At 48.3% G+C, this 24630-nt stretch overlaps 1 protein-coding gene across 6 annotated transcripts in view; it reads right to left on the bottom strand.

Moving 5' to 3' along the window:
• Positions 1-10024, bottom strand: part of CTDSPL (CTD small phosphatase like) — a 120411-nt gene extending 110387 nt beyond the window's left edge. For all 6 annotated transcript variants that reach the window (XR_006965736.1, XM_047099908.1, XM_047099905.1 and 3 more), the window contains exon 1: positions 9932-10024. Coding sequence is in view for 5 of the 6 variants with exons in the window: in XM_047099908.1 (XP_046955864.1) it covers positions 9932-10010 (79 nt within the window). In the remaining variant the exon portion in view is untranslated. The remainder of the gene's footprint in view (positions 1-9931) is intronic.
• Between the last annotated feature and the right edge of the window lie 14606 nt (positions 10025-24630).

Here is a 24630-nt window from a genome sequence, read left to right as displayed (position 1 = left end):
CAGTGTTTTCAGTCCTGATCCCCAATACAAAAATGTCCACATCCTGACCCAGTGCTCCATTATGCAGAGCCATAAAAGCAAATATTTGCTTAATTTTATTTTAAATATAGCACTGAATATGCATCCTCACTTTGTGAAGATAGGAGGATATATGTTAAAAGATTAAAGGAAAGAAAACTATTCAAAGAAAGTAGACTTTAAACAGAAAGATAAGTCATTAAAAATACTAAACTCTAAATGTCTGATAAATCAAGATCTAGAAAATAAATTTGAAGGTATATATTATGCCTTTAATATTACCCAAGAGACTCCTTACATTCCCTGACCTTGGCATCATATGTTACTGACAAAGCAAGTGAAAAAAACATACATTAAAACTATATACGTACATTTAAATCTAGAATCATTGGTCGCCAGAGTATGTCCTGACTTCTGCCGGTTCCTGGCTGAAAAGACCCAGTGAATCTACTTGCATCATGTATCCTACTTCCCCTACCCTCCACATCAGTAAAAGAGACCAAGGCCTTTACCTCACTTCTGGGTATATATCCAAAGGAAACAAAATCACTATCTCAAAGAGACACCTGCCCTCCCTACCCCCATGTTCACTGCAGCATTATTCACTTAGAAACAATCTAAATGTCCATCAATAGAGGAATGGATAAAGACCAGCTGTATGCCTATACAATGGAATGTTACGCGGCCATAAGAAAGAAGGAAATCCTGCCCTTTGTAACAACAGGGATGGATCTTGAGGGCATTATACCAAGTGAAATAAGTCAGACAGACAAAAATAATAAATACTGTGTGATCTCACTTATACGTGGAATCTAAAAAAACCAAATTCATAGAAAAAGCGATCAGATTTGTGGTTGCCAGAGGCAGGGAGTGGGGGAGGGGGACTGGGTGAAGTGACCCTAAAGTACAAACTTGTAAACTTCCAGCTGTAAGATAAACAAGCATCAGAGATGTAACATACAACATGACGACTACAGTCAACGCTGCTATAGGGTATATTTCAAAGTTGCTACGAGAGTAAATCCCAAAAGTTCCTATCATAAGAACAAAAAAGGTGGTTTTTCTGTTTTGTAACTATACAAGGTGAAGGATGCACCCTAAACTTACTGTAGTAATCATTTCACAACATGTATGTACGTCAAATCATCACGCTGTACAACTTAAGTTTAAATAGTGTTGTATGTCAATCATATCTTAATAAAACTGGAAGACAGATAAGTAGGTAAGTAAACACATATGAACATACACCTATGTCGGAATTAAACTCGAAGCTCTGTGGTCCCTCCTGAAAACCCAGTCCGTTCCAAATGGGGTTCCTCTCCAACCTGGACGTGCCAGTCAAGTACGGTCTGGGACAAGTTCCTGAAGCTCTAAAACCTCCTTCCAGAGCAGTCAGGCTGGAAGCAGACTTTTCCAGTCACTGGCCAGCAAGCCATGTGTGGTGGTCATGAGTGCTAAATCCAGAGATGAGCTCCTTTGTGTTTATCCTATGAAGACATTTCTACTGACTTAAATTGATGCTTTCTTGCTTGAGAAATAAAATGAAAGACAGAAGTTTAAACATGCTTGCCAACCAAATGGAATATTAGATCAAAAATATATTTAAATCAGGATACTATGAACTCTGATAAAAAATTCTGGTGTTAAGACCAAAGCTTATGGAAGCATTTTTTTAAGGTTGTTTAAACAACAATTGTCACCGAAGCCCTACTGATCTAGCCTTGATTTCCCACTGAATTAATTATCATTCTCTTTTTAGGGGGCAATCAAGATTCTCAAAGCACTAAGTCACTTTGACTTTTACATTGATCATAAGCACAATGTTGAAATAAACCTTGAAAATGACAACTTTCCAACTCCAGTCTTCCTTAAAACACTTAATTTGGATCGGTCTAAAAGTCAATCAGGGGACTTCTGCTTTCAGGAACATGGAGTAGACATACTTCTGGTTCTTTCCATTAAGTATAAGTAAAAACCCTGGGCAGTGTTTATAAAGTAAACATAAGAAGATTCTGAAAGGTGGAAGAAGACAGACCAGCTAGGGGCTCTGAAACTTAAAATGACATTGCAGTGATCTCTGGGGTTTCTTTTTCTAACGGCCCAGACTTAGCTGAAGAAGGTGGTAAGGCGAACACCAACAGTTGCAGACGGGAGTTCCCTCCAAAGACTACTCTTTATAACTAAGGGACCAGGAAAGGGATAGTCTGGCAACACACAAAACTTTCAGACAATAACTGCTCTACAGCAGCCAATCACCACACACACACACACACACACACACACACCTCCTCACCCGTGCCAGCAAAACTGGCTGAGCACCTAGAATTCCACCCTCATCAGGGTGTTAGGAGGCCAGGGGAGTGTCAGAGAAGGCCAAGTAGGGAGCAGGAACTTCCAAACCTGACAACTGGTAAAGAGTTCCCCTGTCTCCCAGAGGTGTCAGTGGAGACCATGTGGCCAGCCTGGACTTCCATCCCTACCTAGAAGGAAGGAAGCCCTCCTCCCACGGGAGCGGTGCCAGAGGAGGCACAGGAGGAGGCAGGGGGTTCCCAGCACCCCGTGGCATGAGACCACTCCCAATGCAGTTCAGTAGAGACCATGTGGGAGCTGAAAACTCCCTCCCTGCACAGCAGCGTGTCAAAAGAGGCCAAGTAGAGATCCTGGACTTCTACATCTATCTGGCATAACGAGACAGTGCCCTCCCCTCCGTTCTCTGCTGGAGCAGTTTCAGAGAAAACCAAATAAAGCAGAGGGTTTAAATAAGATCCAGAGACTCATAACATAGTATGAAAATGTCAAGATTTCAATTGTAATTCACTTACATCAAGAACCAGAAATTCTCAAATTGAATGAAAAATGACAATCAATAGATGCCAACACCAAGATGACAGAGATGTCATACTTCTCTGACAAAGATTTTAAAGCAGCTATGAGGGGTACCTGGGTGGCACAGTTGCTTAAGCATCTGACTTGATTTGGGCTGGAAATCAAGAGCCTGCTTGGGATTCTCTTTCCCTCTTTCTCTCTCTCTGCTCCTCCCCTGCTTGAGTTCTCTCTCTCTCTCCCTCTCCCTCTCTCAAAATAAACTTTAAAAAAGAAAAAAATAAAGCAGCTATGATAAAAACAATTAGGAGCACTTTAAAACAAATGAGGAAAATAAAAAGCCTCAGCAAAGAAATAGAAAGTCTCAGGAGAGAAATACAAGATAGAAAGAAAAACTAAATGGAAGATTTAGAACTAAAAAATACAAAAATTGAAATAAAAAGCTCAGTGGACGGGAGATACACAGCAGCATGGAGGGAACTAGGAACAAATAAAAAAACTTAAGACAGGACAACAGAAATTATCCAATCTGAACCAACAGAGAGAAAAGAAAAAAGAATAGTTAGCATTGATAAGCCCATGGACTATAACAAAGGATTTAATATTTGTGTCATTAGAGTCCCAGAAGGAGAAGAGACATGGCAGTGTTGAAAAAGCATTTCAGGAAATAATAGCTGAAAACGTCCCAAATTTGGCAAGAGACACACTCTACAAATTCAAGAAGCTGAGCAAATTCCAAACAGGATAAACCCAAAGAAATCCACACCAAGACATATCATAACGAAACTTCTGAAAACTAAAGATGATACAGCCGCTTTGGAAGGCAGTTTGGCAGTTTCTTACGTAACTAAAAATATTCCTACCACACTAGACGGCAATGGTGCTCCTTGCTATTTACCCAAATGAGTTGAACACTTGTGTCTACAGGAAAACCTGTACCCAGATGTTTATAGCAGCTTTATTCACAACTGCTGAAACGTGGAAGCTACTGAGAGGTTCTTTAGTAGGTGAATGGACACACTACAGTGTGTGCATACAATGGAATACTATTCAGTACTAGAAAAAAATGAGCCAGGAAGAAACAGAGGAAGTTTAAATGCACATTACTGAGTGAAAGAAGCCAATCTGAAAAGGCTACATACTGCATGATTTCCAACTATGTAATATTCTGGAAAAGGCAAAACTAGGGAGACAGTAAAAAGATCAGTGGTTGCCAGGGGCTGCAGGAAGGGAGGAATGAATAAATAGAACAGGGAGGATTTTAAGGGCAGGGAAACGATTCTGTATGACATTACAATGGTAGATACATGTCCCTACACATTTGTCAAAACCCACAGAATGTAAAACACCAAGAGTGTGCCATAATGTGAACTGTGGGCTTCAGGTGATAATAATGTGTCAATGCAGGGGAGGTTGTGCATGTGTGGGGTCAGCGTCACATGGGAACTCTAATTTCTGTTCAATTTTGCCATGAACCTGAAACTGCTCTAAAAAAATAAAGTCTATTTTTAAAAAATACATTGAACTGAGTGAAAATGAAAATGTAGCATCAGAATTTGTGGGACATTGCAGAAGTAGTGTTAAGAGAAAAATTTGTAGCACTAAATGCATACATTAGAAAAGAAGAAAAGTCTCAAATCAATCTAAGCTCCCTTTCGAGAACCAAGAAAAAAAGAGCAAAATAAACTCATATCGAGCAAAAGGAAGGAAATAATAAAAGAACAGAAATCATTGAAGTTGAAGACATAAAAGCATAGAGAAAATTAATGAATCAAAGACCCGATTCTTTGTAAAGATCAAGAGAACAGAGAAATCTATAGCAAGAATGACAAAAATTACCAATATCAGGAATGAAAGAGTATATCACTTCAAACCCTACAGGAGCCAAACAGATAATATGAGAATAATATTATGAACAACTCTACACATAAGTTTGACAACTTATATGAAATAGTCAAATTTTGAAAAAAAAAAGCACCTATAACTTAGCCAACGTGAAAGAGACTATTTGAGTAGCTCTATAACTGTTAAGGAAATTAAATTTATAATTAAAAACTCTCCCCCAAAGAAATCTCCAGACCCAGATGATTTCACTGGAGACTTAACACCTATTCTGCATAATCTCTTCCAGAAAAAAGAAGAGAGGACACTTCCCAATTTATTTTGTGAAGTTGACACCAAAACAGATAAAGACAATGCAAAAAAAGGAACTATAGACAAATATCACTCATGAATACAGATGTAAAAACTCTTCACAATATCCATCAGTGTAATCTACCACATTAGCAGACTAAAGACAAAACTCACAGGACGATATCAGTTGATGCAAAAAAATTACACAACAAAATAACATCCTTTAAAAAAATTTTTTTTAAAGTTTATTTATTTTGAAAGAGTGCATGGGAGGGCTCTGCACTGTCACGGAGGAGCCCAATGTAGGGCTCAAATTCACGAATGAACCAGGAGATCATGACCTGATCCAAACGAAATCAAGTGTCAGACATTTAACAGACTGAGCTACCCAGGTACTACCCAAAAATAATAACATCCATTCTTGCTAAAAGCTTTCAGAAAAATAGGAATGCAGGGAAACTTCCTCAACCTGATAAAGACATCAAAAAAAAAAAAAAAAAACCCTACAGCTGACATTACATATAATGGTAAAGGACTGAATGGTTTCCCACTGGGAAGGTTGTCCAATCTCCCCACTATTATTCAACATACTTTGGAAGTTCTAGTGAGTGTGATAAAGCAAGAAAAAGAAATAAAAAGCATACAAATCAGAAATGAAGAAATATAAATGTTCTTATTTGATATGTTTGTGTAAAAAACTGTAAGAAATCTACAAAGCCTCTTACAACTAATAAGTGAGCTCAGCAAGGTCATAGGATATGAGACAAACATACAAAAATCGATTCTACTTCTATATAGCAATGAACACTTGGACCAAAATTAAAAGTACAATATGATCACTTAAAACAAGCTAGAGAAACATTTAAATGTTAATCTAACAAAACATCAACAGGACTTGTATGCTGAAAACTATACAACTCTGATGAAAGAATCAAAGAATGTCTAAATAAGCAGAGAAACACAACGTGTTCATGGATTAGAAGACTCAACATAGTAAAGATGTCAGTTCTCCCCAAATTTATATACAAGTTAAATTCAACTCCTATCAAAATCTCAGCAAGATCTTTTGTAGATACAGACCAGGTTATTGTAAAATGCATATAGAAAAACAACAGAACTAGAACAGCTAAAATAATTTTTGAAAAAGAACAAAAAATTGGAGAAATCAGTCCATCCTATTTCAAGACTTACTACATAGCTATGGTAGATCAGTGAACAAGAGACCCTACACAGGGGGGACTGGGTGGCTCAGTCAGTTGAGTGTCTGACTTTGGCTCCGGTCATGATCTCACAGTTCGTGGGTTTGAGCTCCACGTCCGGCTTTGTGCTAACAGCTCAGAGTCTGGAGCCTGCTTCAGATTCTGTCTCCCTCTCTCTCTGCCCCTCCCCTGCTTGCGTTCTGTGTCTCTATCTCAAAAATAAATAAAAATTTTAAAATTAAAAAAAAAGAGATCTACACTAATATGCTGAACTGATTTTTGACAGAGATACAAAGGAAATTCAAAAGAGGAAGGATAGCCTTTCCAACAATTTATGTCTAATTGCTTCAACAGCAAAAAACTGAAACTAAATTTCTCGTCTTATAAAACAGTGAACTCAGAATGGATTTTTTGCTACTGCAAGCAATGTACCCATCAGTGAAAATTCCTGTACGTGTTTCTTTGATCACATATGAGGGCACTTCTCCAGGAGAAACACCCAGAAGTAGAACTACAAGTTTGAAGATACGGCCAGGCCAACATCGCTGATTGGCTGAACCAACACTTTGTTCCCACCTATTTCTAATCATCTCCTGCCTCCCATAACAAAGGCTGGAAAAGCTGGAAACTCATTCTGCTTGCAGCTAGGGGTGGCCGTGTGACCCAGTTCTTGCTAAATAAACATCGGCAAAAGTTTGCTGACCAGTCCTCAAACGTTTTTGCTTTCCAGGTAAAAGGGACAGACATGACTGCCGCTGCTTTCTGCCCTGAAGGTGGCTGTGGTGTTTGGAGGGGTGGCAGCTATGTTACAACAAGAACAGAAGCCAAGAGAATCATGGTGATGTCAGGCCTGGTACCAAGGAGTTGCTGAACCAAAGCCAGCAGGAGCTTACCTCCAGACTGTTAGCTGTGTGGGAATAAAATCCTATTGGTTTACGCCATAGGATAAGCCCAGTTGTCTGTTACTTGCAGCCAGATAGGTTCCTAAACAATTCAGTGCTAAATTATCCTCTAAAAAGTCTGTATTGATTGTATTCTCCAACAAAAGTCTGTAAGAGTGTCCATTTCCCAAAACTTTTATTTACTCTGAATGTTGTCATTTAAGTGCTTAACCAAACTGATGCATGCAACTATGTCACATCCATACCTAAAGAAAGGTTTAACATACATCATCTTATTTAACCCTCCTATCAAACACAAAAGCACTCATTACTATTCCTGTTTTACAGAATAAATGATAAAGTAAACTTTTTTGAAACCCACAGTGTGTCTCTTTCCTCCCACAAAATTCCAGGCCCCACAACATTCCAGGCCCCACAAATAAAAACAAAATGGTTAAGTGTTTACCTAAAATTAAAATTATGTAAACTATATTGTGCCCATCTAAACAGATAACATGCTTAAGCTAGAAACATCCCCGAACCTATTTAGTGATGTACGAATATGAAGAAGCTGTTCCAAATTTTGGCTCTGAAGTTTATTGCCATGTCGTAACTGACCAATTTTTTTTCCATTTTTTGAAAGTGAAAAACTGAGTCAAGTAACATTTAATGTTTCAGCAAGAAGAATCTACTGGCTAGCCACCCCACCCCCGAGCAGCAAGTATTGGCCTAATCAGATAACAATCAGCCAGCCAGACACTAGAAAACAAACAAAATAAGCTGTTAAAGATAATAAAAGATCGCCATGAAAAGTAATGTAAACAGGTTGAATAGAATAAGCACCATCCTTGACGATTTGTGCGTGGCTTGGATTGGATAGATTGACTCTAAAAAGCCTAGCAGCTAGAGGAAGAGAGAGTGTTGGGGAGGACCCCACTCCTAGACTCAGGTTGGGGGCAGCAGGAGGGCTAAGGTCCTGCTTTATTTCTCTGCTTTATGCCACACCTCTCTTCACAACAGCTGTGGATTCTCGCTCTGGCAAAGCATCACGCAAAGCACTCGATCCAGAGTGGGTGAGAAGCAGAGGCACCAAACCACCTTCGTGCCTCCCACTAAACCTTCGATGAGAGGACACACCCGGCCCAGAGCCCACAGGTCAGGGCTCCAACTGACAGTCCTGATGGCAGAAAGGTCAGAACAAGTGTTGCCCACTTGGGCCCAAAGAGACATGCAGATGGACCTGAAGCACCCTCTTCGCTTAGTTTTGTAGCTAGTTTGTTAGGCACAGAAAAATGCCTGGGGGAGTTTGATTTCTAATTCCGCATGAAAGAAAACGCGTCTGCAGACACATAATGTTCCTGGTTTACGAAAGTGCAAATGGGTTGACAAATCCCCAATCTGCGGTTTCTTGCCTTTTCTGATGGGCCTGCCCAGTGGTCCCTGCTTGGAAAGAGACAGGGGCTTGTCTCCTCCCACCTTCACCCCACTTCCTCAGATGGGCTGCACCCCTTACCCCACTGGCACAGCAAGGGTCATAACACATGGAAAGAAATCTGACTCTTTCCCAGAGTTGGCCGTAGCCAGGCTAGGCTGGGTGGGGGGAGGGTGTCCTGGTGGGCTGCTCCTGACATCAGTCCAGGTGTTTGGGGGGCGCACAGCAGGAAGAGAGGGAGGCAGGCTTTAGTCACCAAAACAGACCAAGCCAGATTCCTTGGCCCTTCAAAGACCTCAGGACAACTCACTAGAGGGACAATAAGCAGGGCACATAAGAAAGGGGGACATCAAGTCTCAGAGGGGGGCAGAGACACAAAGAAAAAGAACCAGGAGGAGACAAAAGTGGGTGATGGGGTCAAATGTGCTAAAATCAAACCAGGCATTGCAGCACAGAGAGAAGGGACACACCCGGCACCCTAAGGGCTCCCTGAGTCTGTGTTAGAGGTCGGCCCTAAAAGGGCCCAGGGAGCATCAGACCAAGCAGACACTCCCAACAGGCTGTTGTCACTGAGACCAGAAGTCGAAAAAGGGGGAATGGCTTAGGCAATGCCTCTCCCCCCTCCCCACACCGCCCGCCTCCCCAGCACTTGCACAACCAACTAAAACACCCAGGCACACGGCCTCACTGGTGCACACATATGGCACAGACAGGCCACAGCCTTCGCGTGAGTGCACAAACACACACAACCTTCCAGTCCATGGACACAGCGTATTCAACCTGCCAGCTGGTGGTGTAGGCACACCATGCACACACACAAACTCCCGTCAGTAGGGAACACACACACAACCTCTCTGCAGGCTCACGCTCATGCACACACACACATACTTACTCCACAACCTCTTGGCTACATACAAACCTGCACATAAGGTACATACAGAACCTCACGGCCTGGCAGGAGAACATGCACTCACAACCTCTGCGAGAGGTGCACACACACACACACACCCCTACACTCTCAGTTGGCGTGTCCGCACACACACGTTTAAGTGCACACACACGCACTCACAACCTGTCAGGTGCACAGCATCCTCCGCACCTCTCTGGTAGACGCACACACCCTGAACAACCTCTCTGTCTCATGCACACACAAAACCCAAAGGGCACAAGCACTCACAACCTGCCAGCAACACACACACACACACACACGCACACACACGCTCGCAACTTCTCCGTTGGTGGAGCGCAAACCTAAACTCGCAGCGCGTCAGGGTCACCGCCACCCGCTCACAGCCTCGCCTGCGGGCTCACCCCCACACCCACGCACCCTCCTGCGCGGGCGCACCCCTCCCCCAGGCCCGTGCGGGCGCGCGGCAGCCAACTCTTGCGGCGCGGGGAGTGCGCCCGCCCCCGGCCCGCGCCCGCCCACCCGCGCCCCTGCTCACCTTTCTCGCCCGCGCCCCGCGCGCGGCCCTCGTCCTCCTTGGGGTTGGTCACCTGGGTGATGATGGCCGGGCCGTCCATGGGTGCGCGGCGCGGCGTCCGCCCGCCGGCCCGGCCCCCCGCAAGCCAGGCGCGCGGGGGCGCGGCGCGGGGGGCGCGCGGGGCCGCGGGCCGGGGGGGCGCTCGCCGCCGCCGCCTGGGCGCGCCCGCCGCCCGGCCCCGCGCTCAGGGAGAGGCGGCCCGGGCCCGCGCCCCAGCTCCCGCCGCCGCCGCCGCCGCCGCCGCCGCTGGGCTCGAGCGGCCGCCGCCTCGTCACCATGAACCCCGGAGCCGCGCCCGGGAGAGCCGCGCACGGGGAGGCGGAGCGGGAGGCCCGGCGCCGCGGGAAGCGGGAGCGGCCGAGGGGGAAGGAGCGAGCGCCGAGCGAGGGCGGGAGGGCGGGCGGGAAGGAGGGAGGGAGCGAGGGAAAGAAGGAGGGCGGGCGGGTGGGTGTGTCCCGGCCCGGGGACCGGCCTCCGCCGCCGCCCCCGGCGCTGCCCGCCGGGCCCGAGGGGAGAGGGGTGCGGGGTGAGACGGAGGGGTGAGTGGAGGGCGGGAGGGGCGTGCGCGCCGGTGTGTGTGTGTGTGTGTGTGTGTGTGTGTGTGTGTGCGCGCGCGTGTGCGTGAGGGGGTCTCGGGCGGAGGACTGGGGCGCAGGGCTCGCGGTGCGGGAGATTCGGCGGGGTTCTGGCGGTGGATGCCAGGGGCCCGGGGCTGGGGGAAGAGGTGCGGGGAGCCTGGCAGGCGCTGGGAGCTAAGCGGGGGCCTGCGGGCGTGCGGGTGGGGTTCACAGGGGGTGTGCACTGTGGGACCCGGGGGCCGAGGGGGGCTCGCACGGCTGCGGGAGCGAGTTTGGGCCCTGAGGAGGGATGTTTACCGCGAGGAGGCCGGAGGAGGAATATGGGGGGGGAGAGGGTGTTCCGTGGGGGTGTCTGGGGGGAGATGCTGGGTGAGGGGCGTCCCGGTGCGGGGACCGAGGAGTCAGGGATCAGGGCGCGGAGGGCAGCGGTGTGCGGAGGCAGAGGCTGCTAAGGAGTGGTCCCTCATACGCCGAGGAGGTCCGCGGAGGGGTCCCGGACGCTCGTGTGAGGAAAAACCCGGGGGCGCGCGGGGCGGCAGAGGGGTCCCAGAGTGCGGAGAATCCTGGGGAGCCAGGAGTGAGCGGGGAGTCAGGAGGGGCGTCCGCGGTCGGGGCTGGGGGATCCGGCGGAACCCGCATCCGCATCGGGCCCGAGAGCCTGGGAGTCGGGCGAGCCTGGGAGTCGGGCGGCGGGCCCTCGAGGACCAGTCTCCTGGTACGTGTGGGTATCGGCGTCGAGGGGGGCCTGGGCAATGGGCATTTCCGGGTGCTCTGCAATAAGGGGGGTGGGGGAGCCGGTCGTGGGCTGAGGAGAAGAAGGGGCCGGTCGCGGGCCTAGCTGAGCAGGCACTGTGCTTCCGAAGAGCAGCCACCTACTGTCAGGCCTGGAGCGACGGCGTGCATGACGGCTAAGTGGCCCCTCGGCCTCGGAGGGTCCGAGCTTTTTCGCGCCCGCGCCTTCGCGTTCCAACTTGGAAGCCACACGGCCAGCCTTGTAAATCAGGGGGCGGGGCAGTGCCGCAGGAGGGCGGGTCCGGGGGCGGAGCGGTAGCGCTCGCGCGCGCTCTCCACCAATCAGGAGGATTCGGGAGGGCCTGCGGAGCGTGACGTGATCGGCAAGGCCGAGGGGGCGACCTGCGGCCTACAGAGCCTCGCCTGCCCGCGCGGGGTTGCGCGCGCACTCCGGGCCTCGTAGGCACGTTCAACCCCGTCGTCACTTAAAAGACGTGACGCTAGTAGGTCCTGTCTCGCTCCCCCGAGCCTCCCGGAGCTGGTGACAGCCAGGTGGCGTGCGCACCGAGGGAACCAGTGAGCCTCTCCAAAGTTTTCAAGTACACTCCCGGAAGCCCTCTGGCCGGGGGCAACCGGCCCACCTCACCAGTTTCTGCGCCAGGTGGAGCGCAGTGAGGGTCTCCGTGTGGGAGACGCCCCCCGACAGGGCTCTTGTGGCCAGGCAGGTGGGAAGGCACTTCAGGAGAGCTGCTATAAGAGGTACTTGGGGCCGCCTGTGGTTGTGCTGTGCCCCCAAATCCAAGACCTCCAGTGACATCCTGGCTCTCTGTGCGTGTGGATGGGTCCTGTGCCGGTTGCCTTGGTACGTGTTGATGCTTGTGTACCTGTTCGCCTAAGAGCACCTTTGGGACCCAGTGGATTGCCGGGGGTAGCTGAGATATGAAGGTTGAAGTGAAGTGCCCTGTCGGTTACGGACGTAAGCCCTGGAGTATATACAGCCCAGGCTCCAGGACATGCCCTGCCTAACCCTCCCGGGTACCGACCAGATTGGGGCCCCATGGCACCCAGGACTAACCGTGTTCCTACTCGTGATGCTCTTTACATTTGTCACGAGGGTAGGGCTGGCCCAGGGCCTGGTGAATTCAAATGTTCTCTGAATTCAGTTTCTAAAAAACTGCAGAATTCTCAGGGGTCAGAGGGGTCTTGCAGCCAGATACTGTTCTACAGTTCTTAGTGTGTGACCACAGAGATCTGTATCCCCGCTGCCTGGTCGAGGCAGCATCCCTTTAGCCAGGGCAAGGTGATGGGAACATTTGGACTCACTGATCCACACGCTTGAGGCCTTGATTCCTTATGCATGGGGGACTTCCGGAAGGTCTACTCACTTAGCTGAGGCAGGGAAGGAGCTCAGCGCTCAAGGGTACAGGGCCAAAGGACATGATTTTCACACGCAGAGCTCCTCGGGTCTGGCCTTTCCTGAAACAATGACACCCCGCCCCCCCTGGACCCTCCAGTTTCTCTTACCTGTATCCTTCCCTGTCCTCAGCTTACTTCTGAGATCACCTCCAAAAAAAGGAAAAAACCAAAAAGCTACCTCACCGAAGCTTTTGTCTCAAGCTCAATCAAGAAAACAGCTTGCTATCTTTTTAAAGTTCTTCTTACCCTCCATATTATGTTCATTTAAAGTTTCAGGGCTTTTTTAATTTCGTAAATATTCACAGAAATCAAAGAGAAAAATCACCCACAGCCCTATCAGCATCCTTAAATCTATTTTTTCTCTACTTCTCCCTGTCCTTGCCAATATGTTGACATAATTTTATGTAGCTATAAAAATATCATGGTTAAAATTATAAGGTGAGCATCTTTCCATGCGGTGCACAATCATTTATAACTACCATAATAAATGATTGCATAATGCCTCACTGAATGAGTCTTAGATAAGATAGTATCTTGGTTTGATAGATGAAGGAAAGATTCAAGAATTGCTATTGGTTCACCTGATTAGTCATGAGAAGAAAATACATTTATCTCAGTCCTTAACAGCATATCCAGAAGGATCAAATAATTAAATATAAAAAATTCATAGGGGCGTCTGGGTGGCTCAGGCGGTTGAGTGTCTGATCTTGATTTTGGCTTAGGTCATGATCTCAGGGTCCTGAGATGGAGCCCCACGTTGGGCTCCATGCTGAGTGTGGAGCCTGCTTAAGATTCTCTCTCTCTTTCTCTCCCCCTGTCTCTCTCCCCTGCTCGCACACACACGCTCTCTTTCTAAAATACAAAAATAAATAAAATTTAAAAAAATTAATTCATAAATAAATAAAACAAATATAGGTAAATGCTTTTTGATGTCAGATGGGAAAAGCTAAGAGTGACACAAATTACAACGAAATACAGAAATTACAGAGGATAAGATTAATAAGTGTGGCTACATTTGTTCTTTCAACAAACATTTATTGAATGCCCACTACGTGTTAGGTTCTGTTCTAGGCAGGCTCTCAGAGTTGTCTGAAATGAGGGTTAGGGAAATGGGCTGTCATATTCCCACATGTCCAGTTAAAGCTATGGGCTGTCCCTGGGATTCAGGGGGCTTAAAGCCCCCAGACACCTTGGGCTCTTGGGGAATGGAATCAAAACAGACGTAGTGACCTGAGGACAGGTACCAGCCATTGGAGGCCAAAGCACAAGTCCAAGAGAGAGATGCCCAGAAACAGTAAAAGGGATCTCAGGGGTCTGAACAGAGCACTGAAATGTTATCTGAGTCTCATTCCCCAAACTATTATAATGCAGTGTCCTTGTACCATATGCCCGATTTAATGTTTTTCTTTAACTTAATTTTTATCTAAATAGAAAATTAGTGGATAAGATTTAGAAAAAAAAAAAAAAGGCAAATGGAAGACGTAGGAAGAACCATGACTCAAAAGGGAGTGCTGCACAGAGTGCGGGGGCAGAGATTAGGGTACCAAGGGCAGTGGGACATGGCCCTAGAACTGGCAAGCCTGGCCCCATGAGGCCAAGGACAGGAGCAGGTAGGAAGATAGAGGGTGAGGTCAGCCTGGCCTGCAGACTCTGGTAGAGCTCTGGGGTGGAGCTCCAGTGTGGGGGAGGACAGTTGGGCCAGAAGCTGGGGGATGGGGGCAAGAATGCTGGTGGGGGGAGAAAGAGGCTGCCCTTGACAAAGGAACACTGAGTATGAAATGGGTGACTGGGAGGAGGCAGGGGAGGATGAGTGTCCCAGCTAGAGGGAACAGTAGCATGATTTCAGGCTGAGCGGCCAGGGAGAGCATACCTGGGGGAAAGTTCACAGTGGTTGGAGTTGAAGGCTCTGGTGATGTGTAGGGCTCAAGCAGAGCCTTGTAACTCAGGAGAGGTATCGGGGTTTTCTTTACTCTGAGGGCTGTGGGAATGACATATTCAGATATGTCTTTAGAAGGTTCCTACTGGGGCACCTGGGTGGCTCAGTCGGTTAAGCGTCTGACTTCAGCTCAGGTCATGATCTCGCAGTTCATGAGTTCGAGCCCCGCATCCAGCTCTGTGCTGACAGATCAGAGCCTGGAGCCTGCTTCCAATTTTGTGTCTCCCTCTCTCTCTGACCCTCCCCCACTTGTACTCTGTCTCTCTCTCTCTCTCTCTCAAAAAGAAATAAAACATTTAAAAAATTAAAAAAAAAATCCTACTAACAGATTGGGTCAGAGGCAGTGCAAGAGGCAGGGAAAACCCACAGAAGATGTTGCATTAATCAAGAGAGGAGATGATGGGATGCTCTCTGAACTTGCCATTCCCAGCCTGGCTGGCCCTACTCTTTGCCTTTGAATCTCTGCTGTCTAGGCTCTGTGCTTTGTCAGCTTTCTGTCTTCTCTGTGGGCATCTCAATCTTGAGTTTTGTGTCTGTTACTTAGTTTCTATGTCAGTGTCAGCTTTTCTGGTCTTTCTTGGATTCTAGCTGCAGGTGCTGTTGGCTCAGGGCAGCAAGTCTCCTGCTGGGAAAGCAGTAGAAGAAGTGGGATCTGGGCAGAGATTCCTGGCGGTCAGTTAAGTGGATACAAACCTGAGTCTGCTCACAAGTCTCTCTGCCTAGATGTGGTTCCTTGGGACCTAGGACCTTGGGACCTAGATGTGGGTGGCAGTTCTCCCCTACAGTGGACCAGCCCAGAGTCTGATCAGCTCCAAAAAAGGCGTATTCTAGCTATGCAGGACAGGCTGCACTCACAGAGGTCGTTTATTTATTCTTCAGGTATGTTTTTGGATGCCTTCAGTGTGCCAGGCTTGGGCCAAAGGCAGTAGACATAGTGCCCTCAAGAGACTCATGGCCTGATGGAAGACGCAGAGGAAAATCAGGATGGCACAGAGTAGAACTGATTTATTCTCCTGGTAGCCCAGGAGTCCCCACAGAGGATATGATGCTGGCAAAAGCATCTTCGAGCCCACAGTGTCCCAGTTAAGAGGACTTTTCCAACCACGGTGTCCACAGAGAAAGCTCCGTCTGAGGAATAGTGGGACATCATGACGGAGGAAGAGATTGGGGTTTTGAGAGCCAGGTTGAGTTTGGACTTCAACTTGTGGGTAATCTGGCGCTATTGATACTTCTTGAGCAAGGAACAGGTAGCATTTAAGAAACTTGTTCAGATCGGTGAGTTGAAGTGGAAGACAATTCAAACCGGGCTAAGCAACAACGGGGACTATATTGGCTTGTGTAACCAAACAAGGGTTACATGCCTGGGCTGCAGTGGTCTGGGAACAGCACCTCGGACTCAAGGATGTGGAGGCCCCAGGGGGAACTTATGAACTTTCTATGAGCTGGAGGATCCAGGTATAGTTAGGGAAGCCAGAGGGCTTCTTTATGCCCCAGACGCCCTGTCCTGTCTTTCCCATGCAGGTTGCCCAGGACATCATTCCTGAGGGCTCCCCAAAAGCTCATCTTTTTGTCCTTAACATCCATGCTGCTCCCACAACGTCCTGATTCTTCCTTTCCAAGACTCCTGCTCCCTCATCACACATAGATTCCTCCAACCAAATGCCTATGTCCACTGCCACCTGGCATCCTGGCCATCTTTGTCCTCTGCTGTCATCCCCAGGGATGCTTTCCATCTGTCCCCGTGTGGGACCTGTGCAAAGCATCCTTGCCACCTACAGACACTTTACTGCCAAGAATAAGGCCCCCAGATGAGCCAGTGGTCCAGCAGGTGCAGCCTGCCCCCTGGTGGCCCCCACGTTGTGAGGTCCTTTTCATGTGCCAATTGGATATGGAAGTTGGACTCACTGCCTGCCTGTTCCCTGATGAATAAGGTAGGGCCCAAGGGCGGGCTGCTCCAGAATGTGCCACGTTGGCATATTGACTATTTAATTAATTTATTTATTTTAGAGAGAGCAAGAGAGCGTGTGAGATGGTGAGAGGGGCAGAGGGAGAGAGAGAAAATCTTAAGCAGTCTCCTCAGGTACCCAAGGCTTGAGCCCATGACCCTGGGATCACGACCTGAGCTGAAATCAAGAGTTGGACACTCCACTTACTGAGCCCCCCAGGCACCCCTGGCATAGTTACTATTTTAAATAAAAGTTACCTGAAAGCCAGCCTGTGCGAGAAGGACACTCAGACCCTCTGTCCCCCTGAAATCAGGAAAGAAATCTCCTGGGTGAAAGGTACCCTACCTGTACCAGGAGGTAAAGAGACATCCTTATCACCAGAGATGGGAATTTTAGAGCTCAGAACAAGCCTTGTTACTTTTACTAAATTACTACTCCAACCCAAAGTTTTTTCTTTGGTCAATTCCTCACAAATTTATTATCTCTTTGTCTAAAAATGTATAAAGACCCTGCTTTGGTCATTTCTTTGGGTCTCCATTTCATTATTGGGCCTTCATCTACACATAAGAAAACCTTGGGTTTTTTTTTTTCCACCCATTAATCTGTCTCATGTCAATTTAATTTTTCGTGCAGCTGGAAGAACCTTGGGCCAAGGGAAATCTCTCCCTTCTCTTCAGTACCACAGCCAGAGTGGGCTCGCTCCTGTCCCCTGCCTCACCGAGCTGTCGTGGGCTGCACTCCTGTTCAGTTTCCCCCAGGGTATTAACAGAAAAGAGCTCAGGAACGTGAGGGCCCATGTGCTTGTCTAGGGCAGAGAGGGCAGGGGAAACGAGCATTGGGCCCCACTTGGCAGCCAGTCTTCTTGGTTAGAAGATGAAGTGGCATTGGTGATGCTGGCCACAGGCGATAAAGAATAGGCCAGTGAGCTGGGGTCCTGAACACTGAGAAGAGGACCTTAGGCAAAAAGTAGGTGGTTAGGAAGTGTTTGGGGAATTTGAAAACAAGACATGTCCTGGCCTGAGACAGACTCTCGGGCCTGTGAGGCTGAGTTGGTGCATCTTCAGGGCACCCAGAAATCCGAGAAGCCTTTGCGGAGGAGGACATCCTAGCCACTTTCCTTCTACTTCCCAAATCCCAGACCTGCCCTGCCCAGAGAACTGGGGTAGGATAAGGGGACACGGCCCTGTGCTCACATCCTCCCTGGGAGTCCTGGGGGGAGGGAGGGCATGGTCCTACCCCGAAACTCGGTTACCAAGGAATAGCTATTAGAACAGGGTGGGTAAGGCAGCCCTGTGTCCCCTCAGCCCACTGGTGGGAGTGGCTTTGGTTCCTGAAGGGCCAGAGAGTCCCAGAGTCCCAGATTGATTTGGTGACTCTGGAGCCAATGAGCTCCTTGAAGTGGGACCCCACACTTTTAGCACCCCATGGATTGCCCCTTCAATGCTTCTCCTATGTCCCGAGGTACCAGGCATCACCTGCCCAGGCAAGTAGAGCCTGCTCTAGCCTAGCTGATGGCATCTGGCTTCTCTTACCCAGGCCCCAGGCTTTGGCCCAGCCACAGGTCCCCCCTTTATTCCCTGACTTGTGTTTGCAGTGGCTGAGTTGGAGCTGAGGTAGACAAACCCAGACATGCCCAAAGTCTGTGGCATGAGATATTTCACAGGCAGGTCTGGTCACAGACACACATTTGGCACACACAGGTACAAACTCATTTGTACACAGGCTCATATACGTGCTGGGACAGAGGGCACACACATGACAAGGTTGTCTCTGCCCAGGCTGGTTTCTTCCACCTTGGCATGCCTGTTTTTCTCTCTCTCTCTCTCCCTTGCCTCTGGTTCTCGAAGTCCAGCCCTGCCAAGCCTTATCCTGCCTCTTCAGTTCCCCTTGAACCGTTCAGTTCCCCTCCTACCTTCCTGGTCGTTTTGGCCCGTCCCTCCCGTACATGATCACAAGTAAAAGCAAGGAAACGTCTGCTAGCAATTTCTATTCTTCACACAAACTTCCCCAGAGGCCCGGGTGGAGAGAGGGCTGGGCTTTCTGCTTTGGAACTGGGGGAGAGAATACAGCGTGAAAAAAAGATGTCAGTACATTAGCCTGTCCTCTGACACAAACAGCCCCACCCCGAGCCACACACATCTTCATTCCCCCAGCACACTCCCAGGTGCACCTGCTCCACTTTGTCCTTCTACGCAGCCGTCCCACCTGCACCGCTGAAGCCCATTCCCAGATGGGGCTCTTGACCCCGATGAACCACCGGTCCTGCTCTGCTGCCGAGGTGGCCATGGGAGGCACTCCCTGTGCTCCACACCTGAGTGCTAGGCTGGGGACCCTGTCTCCACTGAAGGAGGCCGCAGGCTAGGTTCCTCTCTCTGGGCCTTGCTTTTCAGGTAGATGATGGCCTGTTGGCCCAGAAAGAATGAGTGCAGACCAGAAGGGGACCCCTATCCTGGTCTGAGCTTGGAGATGGGACTGAGGAAGTAAAATTTCCAGACATTTTGGAACCATTACAATGATGTTTTAAATGTTCAAAGCAAATTTTTGAGAAATGAAGATACGAGTCGCCTAGATTTGGCCAGACCTAGAGAGTCCACAGAGTTCCTTAACATTGTCTCTGTCTCTAAGTCCCTGGCGGCTCTTGGTGGGAGAGAAGGTGGGTGGGTGTCACCCATCCTGACTGTTTACCTTATGCCAAGCTCTGACTGGGTACCGTGTGTCCCTGAGGGGGAGAGGCTCCTTCGGCTGCAAAGAATGGAGACACTCGTAGGGAAGGACAGGGGTGAGGGTCCCAGAGCAGGGGTCTCTGCCCCATCTAAAGCCTCATGGGAACCTAGCTTAGACTCTGGAGAAACCTACTGCCCGACGGCCCTCGGGGCTGACTGGGTCCCACTGCTGACCTCAGGAAACTGGGTCATTCAGGATCAGAAGCACTCCAGACCAGCCCTCTTGTCATTTGTCATGACTGTGACTCAGCCAAATCTTCCATCCCTGCTTCTCTTTGGTTCTAATCACCTGTCTTCCTGTTAGCAACTTACTAATGCTCTCAAGTCCCATTTTCCATTCTGGGGAGAGAGAGAGCGAGTGAGAGAGAGTCTGTTTAGTTCAGCTCATTACCATTGTTCAAGTTAGGTTGTGTAAAATTTTACTACCAAGCTTAGTGACTTGAAAAAAATTTATATTGCGTATGATCTGCAATTTGGGCAGGGCTTGATAGAGATAGCTCACCTCTGCCTTACATGGTGCCATCTGGACAGCTTGAAGGCTGAGGCTGGGGCCGTCAGAAGGCTCACTTTCTCACGTCACAGTTGACGCTGGCTGAGACTTTTAGGCTACTGGAAAATCTAATGGTTGTATTACTCATGCCTTTCACTTGCTGTACTCTGACGTTTTGACATCTTGGGATCTTGCTGACTCTGGATGGACTGCGCCTCCCAGGGCTAGCTCATTCCTAGAGATGGCGAGTAACTCACCTGTGCGCACATCTTTCCCATGCAAACCAACCAATCCAGAGCTCATCTCCCGGCCCCAACCACTCCCTTATGAAGCTGTTACACTCCAGGCCAGTTTTCCCTTTCCCTAATCACCTCAGGGCCAAGTGCATCCCAGAGCCCACGGACACTATTCAAACTAGCCAATCCTTAACCGGCCGAGGCTGTCTCACTTGTACCTTTCCATGGAAACCACAATAAAGTCTCTTGTCACAGCTTTCCTTTCTCTTAGTCTGCTTCCTGACCAACCCTGGCTCTTCCTTTTGAGCCCCCACCCCATGGCATGGTATACCCCCTTCTCTTGGGAGCTATGAGTGTAACGAATTGTCTTTTCAATGGCAGTCACCCTCTGATCCGTTGGCCTCACCATATGTGAATGATAACAAAACCCACATTTTAAACCAATGGTCTCTCAGGTGGTGTGGGCTTCCTCACATCCTGGTAGCCGACCTGCCAGAGTGAGTGCCCTCTGAGAGAGAGCCCAGTTGGGTAGCCATATCACATTTCATGACCTAGTCTCAGAAGATACCCGGTATGGCTTCTGTTGCTTTCTGCTCACCAAGGAAGCCGCAAAGTCCCGTCTAGGTTCAGGGGGAGGAGAAATAGACCCCACCTCTTGGCGGGCATGGCAAGGTGACAGACGAACATGTGAACAGAAATGTGGCGGCAAGTGTTGGCAAGTACAGTCTGCCAAATCATCCTCTCTGGGCAGAAGTCTTCGCGCCAGGCCACCTCTTACGTCACCGGCCAGTCACTGGTTAGGCTGCTCATAGGTCAGATGTCCAGTCCCATTTCAGTATTGTCCTACCTGAGCAAGAGGAGCCCTCGCCCTGGGCCTGGCACTGTGGAGTGCACTATCCATGCCCTCGCCCCAGGCTTCCCCTTCTTCAGGGGAGGAGGAATTTGCAGGACCACAGGGCATGTGACTACCTACAATCTGTGTACCCACCAGCCCTGTTTTAGAACATACTCAGAGCACCCACAACCCTGGAATTTCCTACCCAAACAGCTCTCAACCCACCGCTAAGATCAGAAGGCATGTCTTCCCTGGATCTGTTTCTTGAGGGCTGACCTCACCATTGGTGAGGAATGGCCAAAGGGCGGCTGTTTGCAAACATGGGGGAGGGGGGTAAGAGTACAGCTGGAATGGACAGATAGAGGAGAGTCCCCATGCACGGCCATGGTGCCTCACGTGTCGGGGGGAGGAGGAAGGCAGGCTGTGGACCAGGGGCTTGGGGGCTTGGGGATGCCCCCATGCAGAACGTCAAGGAATCTGATCACTTAAAAACTTAACTTGGTCTTCCAGCCTTGTGTTCCTTTGCAGTTCCCTGGAATGGATTGGACGGAGTGAAGCATGCGGAATCTGTGTTCTCTTTCCCCACAAATGTCAGAATTGGGTCTTCCCTTGTCCAGCTGGCTCTTGGGGAGTGGTGGCATTTCCTGGGGTGTAGAAGATTGCCTGAAGGAGAGCCCAAGGTGGCTGTAGGTGTGTCAAGCACAAGGGACTCTGTCTTCACCAATGCTCACAACCTCTCTGTGAGATGTAGAAATTAATAATGGCTTGTTACAGGCAGGACATGGGATCAGAGAGGCCAAGAGGCTCGCCCAGTCACACAGCCAGAGAGGAGTTGAGATGGCAGTGGTTTCCCTCATGTCTGGGCTTCCTTCTGTCCAAGAAGCAGCTGCTTGAGATTACAGGGCAAGGCACTGCCAGAAGAGTTTGCAGATCCGGATCCCGTGCCTAAAATAGTATGGCTCGGAAGGTGAGTGCACTTGATTTATTTGAGGAAGAAATGGCATCGACAGAAATCTAGGAAAGGGTTCAGGGATAAACATAATAGTTAATAAAGTCTCCTCAACCTGAGTGGAGACACACTCATCTGGGACAAGTAGCACGTGATCAGGGACTGAAATGGGCACTTTTTCCTACATTCTGATTAACGAGGCCTGAGACCCAGAACCTGCTAGATGGGTGTTCGCTAGGCAATGGAGACATGTTCTCAGCTCACAACTGCAGACTGCCTATCTGTGGAATATTCCAAGAGAAATATGAGGAGATGGAGGTAAGCGGCAAGAGAGTATGACATAGCCCTAAAGTTATGTCCTATCTATTGTGTCTCTCCTTTGCATATGCTATTCCCTCTGCCAAGAATGTTGTTCCTGCTCTGCTCCTTGAGTAACACTTCCCTGCCTCCCAAGGCCCAGATATCAGGGGACCCCCTTTTCTGAGTTTAGTATTCCTGGTATGTGCTCCCTTGGCCTTTGGACTGATTAATCTGGAAACAGCAATTGCAGGGTGAGAAGGGAGAGGTGGCACAAATGTCCCTGAATCGGTCTGCAAACTGATTTAACACATCCTGGCTCTAGCAGATTCGGCTGCACCCTCCGATGAGACCGTCCCATATGCTGCATGGGGTCCCTGCTTCTCACCTGGTTTCTCCTTCCTACCCAGAAAAGCTTGATATACCAAGACCATTTCCCTTTCCAGTACTGAAACACATTTTTCTTCTTTCCTAACTTCATTCAACTTTAAAGTCTCTTTTTGCCTTTTGGTTATATATATTTTCTTTTTTTAGTGTTTGTTTTATTTTTGAAAGAGAGACAGAGTGTGAGCGGGGGTCGGGGAGGGGGAGAGAGAGAGGGAGACACAGAATCCAAAGCAGGCTCCAGGCTCCGAGCTCTGAGCTCCAAGCTGTCAGCACAGAGCCCGACACGGGGCTCGAATTCACGAACCGTGAGATCATGACCTGAGCTGAAGTCGGACGCTTAACCAACTGACCCACCCAGGCGCCCCTACAAACATATTTTCTTCAACGGTGAGGTCCTGATAGATCATGAGGCACCGCTCTAATGGCTAAGACCAGAAACCAGGAAGCAAGGTTGCTTGCACCTCTCCAAAGGCAGTGCAGGACTTCCGCAGGGCAAGACTGTCTGAACCTCAACCGCTTTTCCCGTTTCTGAGAACAGAGGCTGATTCAGATATACACTGCTTTATTACTTACTATTATATAAGAGCCATCTCTGCAGCCTTCTTGTTGGTGCTAAGTCGGTTTAAAAGTTCCAGATGCAGGAAAAGCCTTCTCCAGCCCTAGCACTGGCTGTTGTCAGCAGGACCTCACTCAAAATCATGTAAATATCCAAGCCAGAGAATGCACACTGGCAGCGCAGGCGTCCATGCTGGAGGCAAACCTGGTTGGTTGTTGTTTCCACTGTTGTTTGGTTTTGCTTGTACAGGGAAGACTCTCACAATGGATTAAAAAGAATAATAATTATAGGCTTAAAGAAACATTGCAAAAATAAAGAATTCCTGTTATACCCTTCAACTAGATTCCCCAAATGTTTGCTTTTTATCCCCCCATATTATTATCATTTGAACCACGTGAGAATTAGTTGCAGACTTACCCCTAAACACTTCGGTGAATATTTCCTAAAAAAACAAGCACAGTCTCTTACATAACCATGTACCATTCCCAAAGCAGAAAATCAACATTGACACAGTATTATTATCTGATCTGTAGGCCTTCCTCACCTTTTACCAGTTGACCTGTTCCGCCATTTATAGCAAAAGAGAAAATTTATTTTTTCTGGTCCAGGAGCCACTCTAGGATCATGTTGTCATGTTTCTATTATTTCCTTTAATCTGGAACAGTTCCCTGGTCTTTCTTTGTCTTTCATGATTTTGTCAGTTTTGTGGAGTACAGGCCAGTTATTTTGTGGAAAATCCCTTACTAGGGGTTTGCCTGTTGTTTCCTGATGATCAGATGTGGGCTATGCATTTTTGGCAGGAATACTCCAGAAGTATTGTTTCCTTACCGGTGTGTCATGTGAAGGGGCCCACCATGTTGCTTTGTGGCATTGGTATCATTCACTTCGATCTCTCGGTTAGGACAGCATCCCTAGGGGTTTATCCGCTGCAAATTTTGTCCCTTTGTATTTTCCCCTTTCTAAATAAAAAGCATTTTGTGGGGAGGTACTTTGAGATCATGTAAATATCCACATTCCCGCCAAATATTCACCCTCTGTTTCTATCATCTGTTGACTCTTGCCTGAATCAGTTACTGCCATCCGATTTTCCTGGTTTGGGAAAAGTGGGAATTAGTTTAAGTTAGCTTTTGTGTGTTTGATGTCTTCCCATTATTCTTTGGGCCCTTCTTTAATTTCTTTTCTGTCTTTTTTTTTTTTTAATGTTTATTTTTCAGAGACAGAGAAAGACAGAGCACGAGTGGGGGAGGGGCAGAGAGAGAGGGAGGCACAGAACCCAAAGCAGGCTCCAGGCTCCGAGCTGTCAGCGCAGAGCCCGACACGGGGCTCGAACCAATGAACCGTGAGATCATGACCTGAGCTGAAGTCAAACGCTTAACCCACTGAGCCACCCAGGCACCCCTCATTTATACCTTTCTTTTTCACTTAATGTAGAGGGAAATAACTCCATTTCGGTTTACAGAGATCTTCCTCATATCTTTCTTTTTTTAGCTGCACTGCATAGGAGTATCTTAAGGATACATTCCTGAATAACTGTGTAAAAGGGTAAACACACATATAGTTTTGTTAGGAATTGCCAATT

The sequence above is a fragment of the Lynx rufus genome, unplaced genomic scaffold (genome assembly GCF_022079265.1).
Source record: "Lynx rufus isolate CCGP_SWC_20201006 ecotype Redwood Valley unplaced genomic scaffold, mLynRuf1.p SCAF_5, whole genome shotgun sequence".
In the NCBI taxonomy this organism is placed as follows: Eukaryota; Metazoa; Chordata; class Mammalia; order Carnivora; family Felidae; genus Lynx; species Lynx rufus.
Note: the sequence above shows the minus strand (reverse complement) of the source record. Positions and strands in the feature narration are given on the sequence as shown.